This window comes from Neolamprologus multifasciatus, chromosome 22, assembly GCF_963576455.1.
Source record: "Neolamprologus multifasciatus chromosome 22, fNeoMul1.2, whole genome shotgun sequence".
In the NCBI taxonomy this organism is placed as follows: Eukaryota; Metazoa; Chordata; class Actinopteri; order Cichliformes; family Cichlidae; genus Neolamprologus; species Neolamprologus multifasciatus.
In genome coordinates, this window is record NC_140459.1 from 33,273,513 (window position 1) to 33,286,099 (window position 12,587).

General features: G+C 41.1%; 1 protein-coding gene across 1 annotated transcript in view; it reads right to left on the bottom strand.

Moving 5' to 3' along the window:
* Nucleotides 1-549: 549 nt before the first annotated feature.
* The window catches only part of LOC146493832 (thrombospondin type-1 domain-containing protein 7A-like), a 157,852-nt gene continuing 145,814 nt past the window's right edge, over nt 550-12,587 (bottom strand). Inside the window, exons 27-28 of the mRNA XM_085148973.1 lie at nt 5,566-5,653; nt 550-2,732 (exon numbers count right to left, since the gene is read on the bottom strand). Coding sequence (XP_085005099.1) covers nt 2,645-2,732; nt 5,566-5,653 — 176 coding nt within the window. The 3' untranslated portion in view covers nt 550-2,644. The remainder of the gene's footprint in view (nt 2,733-5,565; nt 5,654-12,587) is intronic.

Sequence of the window (12,587 nt, forward strand, 5' to 3'; positions counted from 1 at the left end):
CTACACTGGCAGGGCTAGGGGCCAGGACTCTCCTCTTCGGGTTTTTGGGGGATGTTGCTAACTCCGGGTCGATAACAGGCACCACACCCGCAGTAGATGTGCTCGGTGTGAGGTCTCGCAGCAAGCTATCAAATACGGCGCATTTCTCTGCTTTTAAAAAAAACGCTATGCGTCACCAGGTGTTTCATCAGATTTGAGGTGTTACCTCCTTTGACAGTATCACAGTATCAGCTTAAAACACTTGTTGCAGCTGCTGAGTTTGCATCTTTTGCTGTGAAGTACAGCCAGACTTTTGACCGCTTCACCTTGGGCATTTTTAATCTGTAGCTCTGCTCTAAAAGAACGTACGTACCTGGGCCCGCCTACTATCCTCGGAAACGTAAAATGATTGGCTAGAATCTAAAGTGTATCACAGCTCAGGGAAAAAAAGCACCAAAATGTGCGCTGCTTTTCGGTCTGGTTACTACCGTTTATGTGAGAACCGGTGCCATCATGGCACCGGACACCGGTACCCATCCCTACTGTCAGGTAAAGCCCTAAACCAAAGACCAACTTATTTGAACCTTGTGTGAACACCTGTACTGCAATTTGCATGATTTAATAAGTTATTAAAAGAATTAGAATAATATTTCCATTGTTTATTATCAGCAATTACTCAAATACATACAAACAAACAGTAGGAAAACTTGACTTATTTGTCACAAGCTTATCATGTTTAACGCGCCCACATTCACACTTCCAAGTTTGTTTCTTTTCTTTTCTTTTTTTTTTTAAAAAGAATTTTATTTACAAATCATTTTCCAAGAAATATAAATTAAACATTCCACTGATTTACTACCAACAAACTCCACAGAATATTAAACTGCCATTTTCCGGCAATGTCTCAGTACTAATAAATACAACACTATCCGTTCTGAGTGACTGGACCTTCAGCTTACTTCAGCCATTTTCACTTTAAAACATTCCTACACAATTATTCTTCCTAAAGTCTTTGAAAACAATAGAAAAGCTGGAAAGGTTCTGACATCATCCTCTGATACAGAAAGTTCAAGGGCTGAAAGACCAATTCGTTTTCAACATTGCTGAAGACTCCATAAACGGATGGACAATGAACATTACACTGGAGAGGCAATATCGGCTGGCAGAGGTCAAATTCAACATGAGTCAAAAATCAAAGGTATACAGAAGACTTTAAGGGAAGAACCACAGAAAATTCCAATAAATTATTTTTGAGGATAAATAATATTTTTAAGCCAGGCTGAGAGATTCCCAAATTCACCACATAACTGGTGCAGAACCAAGCTTAAAGATGTACACTCGTAGCTGATCGTAAGTAAATAACAAGTGGTCCAAACTTAGTAGCCACTGGTAAAGCCATTAATTTCAATAATGAATTAAAAAAAAAACAACAAAAAGCGCTAAAGTCAAAAATTTGGTGTTAAATATAATATTTCTTAGATGGACTCAACTGAGAGTTCTTGGCGATGAAAGAAACAATTTGATGATGAACTTATCTTCCATGTTTAGTTGTTTTTAGTTGTTCTTTCCATGTAATAATCTAAAGGCTTTCATGATGTTTGAATTTTCCACAGAAGATTTTGATGTATGTTACGTATTTACAAAGATAAAATCACACAACCCCCCAACTGGTTCTGAAATTTGGCCGCCCCTCCCTGAGCCTGTTCTGTCAGAGGTTTCTTCCCACTGTCAACAAGTGCTTGTTCAAAGGGGGTTGCTTTGATTGTAGGGTCTTTATCTTATAATATAAAGCGCCTTGATGTTGTGATTTGGCACTATATAAATTAACTTGAAATTAAAAAGGTTGTTACAATTAGTAAAAAAAATGTCAGAGATTAACTGGCAGAGTTTGGAACATTTAGCTAGACATGATAGAAAGATAAAGTTGAGACCACATTAAAAAAAATCCTATTTACACAAAGTCCCATCAAATCATGTAAAAAGAGGCAATAGAAGAAAAATAATTACAAACATTGGTGAGTTTTCGTTTGCAAAAAAGCCTTCTCCTGTACATTTCTACAACATCTGTATTGAGACAGGCATACCTAGACCTAAGTACATATCATGCTGCACTAATATAGTGCAAAATTATCCCTGAAAAATGGAGAAGGGACAGGCAGGCAGAAGTGATGCTGTCTCTGGGATTTATTAAGCTCCTTTTTGTCTCCTCGTCATGTTGTTTCCTGTGAGATGCACCGAAGCCATAATGACACTCAGGCCTCCGAATGTTCATTTGACACAGAACGAGTGATATCAAGGCAATGTCACCAAGCAGTGAAAAAAAATGAGGGAATGATTTTCACAGAAGTATTTGTCCTGCGGAGACACTATTCAGTGACTGTTGTTTGAATATTTTGGGCAGTGGTAGATGGCAAAGAAGCAAAGGAGGACTTTCAGCAGGAAACAAAGAATCCATGAAGGCTCGTGTGAAAAAAATGCCAAAATGAACATTTAAAAACAGACGGGGAAAACTAGGCTGCTAATGAACATGGTCAGTCGTGATCTTTGAGGTTCTTCTTTTGCATGTGAACAAGTCTCAGCATTGGCGCTGATATCAAAGGGTTTCCACGGCGATGCCGTAAGTTCTGAAAGAGGACAAATGTTTGTACGTTGAGCAGGAAGACTTCTACATGTCTGCGTCTCCATCGTAAGCCAGAGTCAAAGGCTTCAGTCTGTTGTTCATCTGGCGTCTCTGTGGCTTCTTTGGCTTTTTGCTACAGAACAAACAAAGAACAGGTGAGGAACAGTAAGACAATCTGACAGTGACTTCCACTCATGACCAACCTATTACATACAAGACATGATTCTGTGTTTCTGTCACGTCTGCCTTAAAAACAACACCACTGTCTTTGGAAGTATATCCATCAGTCTTCAGCTGTCCCTCCTCATTTAGACCCTGTTGCTAAAGAGGAGAGTCTGTGAAGGTTCTCAGTCATCCAGGTCATCTTAGTCAAAGGAGCTTGCAAAGAAAAGCGTCTGGACTTCTTTAAGTTGCTTGAAGACGTTTCACCTCTCATCCGAGAAGCTTCTTCAGTTCTAAGGTCAAATGGTGGAGAGTCCCAGATTTAAACCTAGTGGGAGTGTCCCCCCACAGAGGGACAAAAGGACCCCCTGATGATCCTCTAATCGCCTGAGCCAAGGTGTGAAACTGGGTGTGGGTCCCAATCAGCCAGAGTTTCGGGTGAGCTCATTGTGAAACCTGGCCCCACCTTATCATGCGATTTCCTGAGGTCAGATGGCCCAGGATGTGAGTGGGCGTTAAGGCGTCTGGGAAGGGATCTCAAAACTGGATTATAGATGGCAGAGAGTTGGTGTCGTAAACCACCGCCTCTGTTCAAAGATGGTCGCTCACAGTGGACATAGATGCTTCTTTCACTCCTCTTTCAAACCATCTGTCCTCTCTGTCCAAAATGTGAACGTTGGCATCCTCGAAAGAGTGACCTTTGACCTTTAGATGCAGATGAAGGTGGGGCCAGGTTTCACAATGAACTCACCCAAAACTCTGGCTGATTGGGACCCACACCCAGTTTCACACCTTGGCTCAGGCGATTAGAGGATCATCAGGGGGTCCTTTTGTCCCTCTGTGGGGGGAAACTCCCACTAAGTTTATATCTGGGACTCTCCACCATTTGACCTTAGAACTGAAGAAGCTTCTCGGATGAGAGGTGAAACATCTTCAAGCAACTTAAAGAAGTCCAGACGCTTTTCTTTGCAAGCTCCTTTGACTAAAGAGGAGAGCTGTACAAAATAAAGTCCTTTATAGTTTTCAAAATTGGCTTCAAAGTTACTGTAACTCTGGGACAACGTTTAGCGTTTTCCACAGGTGCTACACATTGATGCATTACCACATCACTAGTTTCTAAACTTTGGTTACAGTCCTGGTAATATTAACTTAAAATAAACATTAAAATGTGCAAAAACGGTGATATTGCATTTGCTCTGCAATATGAGAGAAATTCAAATTCTATATTTCCAGAGGTTTCTTCATATTGAAAGGGAGTTTTTCCTTCCCACTGCGGTCGAGTGCATGCTCATACCAAATGGTCTGGTTGTTGGGGTCTTTACTTTGAAACATAAAGCACCTCGAGGCGAGTGTTGTTTTGAATTGTTGCTATATTAATAAAACTGAAGTGAACTGAATTGAAATTGTTTAACCAAGACTTAGTTCAACTAATAAACTTGTACAAATATGATTCAACTTTTCACCTTTTTGCTGTCAAATCAGCAGCTTTTTGGTTTTCTCACCTCTAGTAGGTGATCCACTGACATGATTGAACAAGCAATCTGGATGTTTGGGAACATGTCACGTAGAGAATAAAAGGTAAAAGTAAGGCCTTGACTACGTGATAAGAGTCTCAAAGGGAGCTGGGTGTGGCAGTGAGTGCTGTAGCTCTGGATGTTGTTGTGATGATGGAGGCTTTGAGAGCTGCGCCTCATATTGCTGTTGCTTTTCCTGCAGCTGCGGTTGCTGTTTGTTGCACCACTTTAACTCCTCTTGCTCTAGTTTCTGGCAGGCAGGACAGGTATAAGTGCAGCTGTTTTGCTCCATCCAATAAATCCTGTCTGAGGGGGACTTGGAGCTTGACTTGCAGCAAAGGCAACAACCACAACAACTAAATAGAGTGTGAGAGGGTAGAAAGAAAAAAGGGACAAGACAAGACAAGAAGGAACAAATGATAAGGGAAACAGAAAAATGAAAAACAAAAACAAATGAAGAAATAATTGTGAGCAGTGTTGTGATGGAGGTCAGATCCCATGTCATTTTATTGGACGATGCTTTTTTTTTTTTCATAATATGGCCTTTAAATAGACAATGCAAGATGGAAGACAGGCGTTACACTTTATTCTACATGAAAACCGAAATCTAAGAAGTCTGTTGAAGCGTCGTTGATTTAACAGGTGACTCGCCTCTGTCAGTGCGCCCCAGGGCAGCTGTGGCTACAATGTAGCTGCCGTCACCAGTGTGTGGATGTAGTGTCAAGCGCTTTACAGGCTACAAATACATTTACCATCTACCAATAGATCGGACTCTCACTTTTGAGCTTAGTATGGCTTAGTGATCAGATAGCAATTGGTTGTTAAAAACAAATTGCTATCTGATCAGTGAACATGATGTCAGAGCCATTATTTTTTTTAAAAAAATCCTTACTGACTCGTCCTTATGGTCGCCAAACTGGCCAATATGTGAAATTCCCAACATCAAAAATAACCAAAAAAGTTGTAAGATTGTTGCAGGATGTTAAGATTCTTTTGCAACATCCAATCTGCGACAGCAGATGGGTGCTCCATCATGACAGTGCACACTCACAGTACACTGAAAATGCTCACCTGCTACAGATTTGACTCAGTGACTCGTTCCACTTTGATTTTTTAGGGAACTTTATGAGACACAGTACAAAATCACTAATTGCTAATTAGTGAACTACATTTTAATTTGACTTTCTTTCATGGTGATCTCCATCACATCACTTAATGTACATTATTGACATCATGAGGGAAAAAAAATTGATGATGAAGTCAGAACATATTTCAGATGTGTTACTTTACCATGCTAAGTATGTCATGGAGATTATAAAGACAAGCAGCACAAATGCTCCTGCTGCTACTCCATACACCCAGGTTTTCAGCTTCCCATCTGCAGAGACACATAGACAGCAATGGTCAGCACTTACGATTGGACAGTTTTATTTAGACAAAGGTGACCCGAGTAAATACAAAATGCAGTTATTAAATTATGACTTCCTTTATTAAATGAAACAGTTTATCTAAGGTTATCTGCAAAAGAGACCTCTAAACCTAATATCGGGTTATCAGCCCTCCCTTTTTTCTCTCTCTCTCATTCGATTCCTTTTCTTCTTCTTTTTTTCTTTTATTATTACTTCCCCTATCTTTTGCCAACATAGCTCACCCTCGGTCAGCTCCGGCAGAATAACCACTCCGATTACAATTTGAATAATGATAGAAAAGAAAAGAAAAAAAATAGAAAGATCACACTACCACCTCTGTGTTTTACTTGTATACCTCATACATCTCTAAAGTTAGAAATATCCTGTCTCACTGAAAAGCCTTCAGTTAATCCAAAATGCTGCAGCAAGAGTCCTGACAGGGACTACAAAGAGAGAGCAGATTTCTCCTGTTTTGGCTTCCTGTTAAATCCAGAATTCAAAATCCTGCTCCTCACATACAAGGTCTTAAATAATCAGGCCCCATCTTATCTTAATGACCTTGTAGTACCATATCACCCTATTAGAGCACTTCGCTCCTGCTCTGCAGGCCTACTTGTTGTTCCTAGAGTATTTAAAAGTAGAATGGGAGGCAGAGCCTTCAGTTTTCAGGCCCCTCTTCTGTGGAACCAGCTTCCAGTTTGGATTCGGGAGACAGACACTATCTCTACTTTTAAGATTAGGCTTAAAACTTTCCTTTTTGCTAAAGCATATAGTTAGGGCTGGACCAGGTGACCCTGAATCCTCCCTTAGTTATGCTGCAATAGATGTAGGCTGCTGGGGATTCCCATGATGCATTGAGTTTTTCCTTTCCAGTCACCTTTCTCACTCACTATGTATTAACAGACCTCTCTGTATTGAATCATATCTGTTATTAATCTCTGTCTCTCTTCCACAGCATGTCTTTATCCTGTCTTCCTTCTCTCACCCCAACCAATCACAGCAGATGGCCCCGCCCCTCCCTGAGCCTGGTTCTGCTGGAGGTTTCTTCCTGTTAAAAGGGAGTTTTTCCTTCCCACTGTCGCCAAAGTGCTGCTCATAGGGGGTCATATGATTGTTGGGCTTTTCTCTGTATCTATGAAGCGCCTTGAGGCGACTTTTGTTGTGATTTGGCGCTATATAAATAAAATTGAATTGAATTGAATTGAATGTTTGTATTATATTATTTTTATGAAACGCTGTTAACTTTCTATCAGATGTAACAGGACTCAAACCTTTTTGTCCCGTCAGACCACAGAATATTTTCCAAACAGTCTTGAGAGTCATCTCAAACAAAAAGTTATTATACTTTATCAGTATAAAACCACATATTGAGGTGCACATGTCTCAAACTACAAACACAGATGTCCTTGTATTTATATACACATTCATACAATAATCTGAAAAAGAAAGTTTGCACAGTCCCTGATTATTTTCCGGGCATGCACGATATTGTGTTTCTTTGGTCTCTTTCTGGTAAGCCTACGTGGATTTTGTCAAGTCATTTGGGAGAACAGAAACAAGACTTGATCAACCACCCTACAAGGAAAAAATCTACATTTGTTTCAGAATCAAAGCTGGGACCGTATACAAGTACTAACGTTCTGTGGTGAAGTGCCTAAAGTTACTAATGTGCCACAAACAGGACTTTAATATCACCAACCATTCCCATTTTATTACAGTGTATCCATATAAATGGCCCACTCTGTAGTATGCAGATTTGGCTGAAGCAATGCAGTCCTTATAAAACAACATATGATCGTTATGCATTTCTTTGTGTATGGTAAGTCCGGTTTTCCTGAACAGATATTCCAGTTGGCGTCCTTTAGCTTTGAGATGATGCAGGTTAAGAGTAAACCGTGGTGCTGAACGGGCGTTTAAGTGGAGCAAATATGTTAAGAAGGTTATGGAGGAGCTGCGAGTAAATGGAAGGTCATAAATGGCAGATGAAAGATCAGCAAGGTTAATATTACTAATTTTCCTAAATGTGATGTCACGGGGGAGTATAGGTTTTAGAGGATGGTGCATTTACAGGAGAAGAAATAAACATATGATCAGATTGGGGAAACAAATGGGCTTTACAGTGAGTGGGGGTGAGGCCAGAGCAGCAGACCAAATCCAAGACATGACCTTTAGAATGAGTAGAAAATGTTATGTATTGAAGAAGCCCAAAACTTTCCAGGCAAGAAGTAAAATCTCTGGAAAGATTGTCCATATGGATATTGACGTCACCAACAATTATCAAATTTAGGGAAGGTACTGAGAAATTAATAATAAAAAAAAGCAGCAAAGTAATTTAAAAATTCCTTATTTGGCTTAGGTGGTGAGAGTATATACAAGGAGCTGCACTGCGATGTATTCAAATGAGTGGAAGGGTGGGGAAGAGACAGGGAGAACTTTCCGGTGCTTGTGGTGAATTATCACGAGGCCGCCGCCCCTCCCAGAGTTGCGAGATTGACAGATGTAAACAAACTCAGATGGAGTAGAGTCCTTAAGTGAAACAAAATCATTAGGCTGTTGCCACGTTTCAGTCAAGCAAAGAAAGTCCAACTTACGGTCCGAGAGGAGATCCTGGACAAGATGTCCCTTACCGGTAAGAGCGGATGTTTAAAAGACAGAAGTTGATGCTGGAATTACGATGCCAGGCTTAGCCGACCTAACAAGGTGGGCCAGCACATTGTGGTCAACAGTCCGGTCAGTTTTGCGGGGATGACGACGAGTTTTGGACCAGATGGACTGGACACTATTGAGTTAGTGTCACTGGTATTGAAGTTTCGCCGAAGCCCTCGGTGAATGTACGTGTGGCGGGGCTTGAAAGCGATGTCTGGATAGAGTTAAATCAGAACCAGAAAGACTTTATTTATCTCCAAGGGGCAATTAAGAAAGTAAAGCGCCACAGGTAGAGAGTTAGGAAGTGGAGTTGCAGAAGTTGAGGACTGAAGTAGAGCTGTCGCTGAGTGACGAGCGATGGAAAAAACAACCCAGGTGAGCACGGATCGCTCAGACACCACATCTTGATCAGGGCTGGCGCTGAATGTAGACGGATGGAAAAGGCCATGAGGGTAAAAGACGGAGCAGGCAGCTGGAGTGCGAGCAGTAAAAACCCGCAAATATTGCAAAAGCAAGTCAAAACAGGATTGTGCTTTAAATACGCTTAAAATACTTCAGTCAAGTTGTCATCAATAACTTTAAAACAAAATAAAAACAAATAACAACGAGAATAAATCGGTGAGCAGCGGCAGCCAGACGCGCCAGCGTTCATTCAGTCAAAAGACTAGTGTCTGTGACAGCAGAGCAGGAGCACTGGTGTGGCCGGCATCGGACCTTTAATGCTACTCGGGTTCCCAGATTTTACCAGAAGAGGCAGGGTAGCCACCTGGATAACAGAGGCAGTTAGTGCTGGCTGAGTCTCACAGATCGGCTTCATCCGAACTCTGCAGTGCCTGTTGGGTAATACTCACAGGATCAGAGGTTAAACAGTGAGCTCATCCAGACTTCCTTTATTGAGAAGCTGGTTCCACCAGAATGACACTTTTGATCTGTAATCTGGATCTTAAGCTGCTCGGAGCAGGTTAGGTGTGCAGCATGGGTTAACCCTGATGTGACCTGGATAACCCAAAATCCCGCTTCGTAGTACAGGCCTCTGATCGGCAGTGTTAGGGTAAGTGAATCCAGATAACAGGCTGTGCTGAACGCGTTAACACGAAGCCACGAGGCTCGGTGTTAACAGAAGGAAAATGTTGACTTGTTATTTTTCATCACAGATGTTTTAGTCCAGCCTGAGGACTGTTCCTTTGTTTTACATTTTAAAACAATAATTTGCATGATTGTATTGACACATATTAGCATTAACCGGACTTTACAACCTCTTCATCAGGTCAAATCAAACCATTTAATGTAAAAACCAATAATGCCGTGTTCCAGATGCCTGAGGTCACTCCCGAGCAGAGATGGGCAGTAACACATTACAAGTAATCTGATTACTTTTTTCAAGTAACGCGTAAAGTAAGGGATTACTATTGCAAAAAAGGTAATTAGATTACCGTTACTTTCCCGTAAGCATGCTGCGTTACTGCGTTACTAAAACCGTGATTTTTTTGTGAGTGTCTCATGACAGTGACGTAAGCGAGTGTGATGTTCGTGACAACAGCTGTGTGCAGATCAACAATGGATCATATATCGAGTGCAGAGAGAGTATGAGCGTGCAGCGTTTAAAGCGTGGAAGTACTGACCTCACTTTGAGTTTGATTCCATAAAAAGTGACAAAAACATCAGCGTCTGCTGCTCACTGCGTGGGAAGAAAACTTCTTTTTACAGCGAAAAAACCCCTAAACTTCCGAGCAAGCACAGAGTGCGCTATGACGTAATGGGAAACTCACAGAGAAACTCGTGGATTCGTCAACTCACCGCTGCGGCACACCTGCACCAGGGTAAACCTCCGCCTGCCCCACTCCTGCTATACAGGTAAAAATAGAGCAAAAGGACCGCTAATCTTTGATTTTATTTATTTTCTGTGTTTTACTTGCATCTATTTGAAAGACTGAGTGCATATAATTTAATGTTTGCTTGATGCATTTTGTATGATGGATTATGCAGAAAGAATTGGGCTGAAAGTTCTATCGCTTTATCACGAATTCAGGTTGTAAATCATGTTTTTAAAAAGTATTCAATTCAATTCAATTTTATTTATATAGCGCCAAATCACAACAAAAGTCGCCTCAAGGCGCTTCATAGATATAGAGAAAAACCCAACAATCATATGACCCCCTATGAGCAAGCACTTTGGCGACAGTGGGAAGGAAAAACTCCCTTTTAACAGGAAGAAACCTCCGGCAGAACCAGGCTCAGGGAGGGGCGGGGCCATCTGCTGCGACCGGTTGGGGTGAGAGAAGGAAGACAGGATAAAGACATGCTGTGGAAGAGAGACAGAGATTAATAACAGATATGATTCAATACAGAGAGGTCTGTTAATACATAGTGAGCGAGAAAGGTGACTGGAAAGGAAAAACTCAATGCATCATGGGAATCCCCCGGCAGCCTACATCTATTGCAGCATAACTAAGGGAGGATTCAGGGTCACCTGGTCCAGCCCTAACTATATGCTTTAGCAAAAAGGAAAGTTTTAAGCCTAATCTTAAAAGTAGAGATAGTGTCTGTCTTCCGAATCCAAACTGGAAGCTGGTTCCACAGAAGAGGGGCCTGAAAACTGAAGGCTCTGCCTCCCATTCTACTTTTAAATACTCTAGGAACAACAAGTAGGCCTGCAGAGCGGGAGCGAAGTGCTCTAATAGGGTGATATGGTACTACAAGGTCATTAATATAAGATGGGGCCTGATTATTTAAGACCTTGTATGTGAGGAGCAGGATTTTGAGTTCAATTCTGGATTTAACAGGAAGCCAATGAAGGGAAGCCAAAACAGGAGAAATCTGCTCTCTCTTTCTAGTCCCTGTCAGGACTCTTGCTGCAGCATTTTGGATTAGCTGAAGGCTTTTCAGTGAGTTTTTTGGACATCCTGATAATAATGAATTGCAGTAGTCCAGCCTGGAAGTAATAAATGCACGAACTAGTTTTTCAGCGTCACTCTGAGACAGGATATTTCTAATTTTAGAGATGTTGCGCAAATGGAAGAACGCAGTCTTACATATTTGTTTAATATGTGCGTTGAAGGACATATCCTGGTCAAAAATGACTCCAAGTTTCCTCACAGTGTTACTGGAGGCCAAGGTATTGCCATCCAGAGTAAGAATCTGGTTAGATACCATATTTCTAAGCTTTTCAGCGCCGAGTACAATAACCTCAGTTTTATCTGAGTTAAGAAGCAGAAAGTTAGTGGCCATCCAAGTCTTTATGTCTTTAAGACATTCCTGCAGTTTAACTAATTGGTGTGTGTTATCTGGCTTCATGGACAGATAGAGCTGGGTGTCATCTGCATAGCAGTGAAAATGTATGCTATGTCTTCTAATGATGCTGCCTAGGGGAAGCATGTATAATGTAAACAGAATTGGTCCTAGCACTGAACCCTGTGGAACTCCATAATTAACCTCAGTGTGTGAAGAGGACTCTCCATTTACATGCACAAATTGGAGTCTATTAGATAGATATGATACAAACCACTGCAGTGCAATACCTGTAATACCTACAGCATGTTCTAATCGCTCTAATAGGATATTATGGTCAACAGTATCGAATGCTGCACTAAGGTCAAGAAGGACAAGCACAGAGATGAGTCCACTGTCAGAGGCCATAAGAAGATCATTTGTAACCTTCACTAAAGCTGTTTCTGTGCTGTGATGAACTCTGAAACCTGACTGAAACTCTTCAAATAAACCATTCCTCTGCAGATGATCTGTTAGCTGTTTGACAACTACTCTTTCAAGGATTTTTGATATGAAAGGAAGGTTGGAGATTGGCCTATAATTAGCTAAGACTGCTGGGTCTAGAGATGGCTTTCTGAGTAAAGGTTTAACTGCAGCCACCTTGAAGGCCTGTGGTACATAGCCGATTATTAGAGATAGGTTGATCATATATAAGATCGAAGAATTAATCAATGGCAGGACTTCTTTGAGCAGTTTTGTAGGAATGGGGTCTAAAAGACACGTTGATGGTTTGGAGGAAGTAATTATTGAAGTTAACTCAGAAAGATCGATTGGAAAAAAAGAGTCTAACTTAACATCAATGAAACTAAGAGTAGCTGTAGATAATATTACATCTGTGGGATGATTATTGGTAATTTTTTCTCTAATGATAAAAATTTTATTTGTGAAGAAGTTCATGAAGTCATCACTAGTTAACGTTAAAGGGATGGTTGGCTCAAAAGAGCTCTGACTTTTTGTCAGCCTGGCTACAGTGCTGAAGAGAAACCTGGG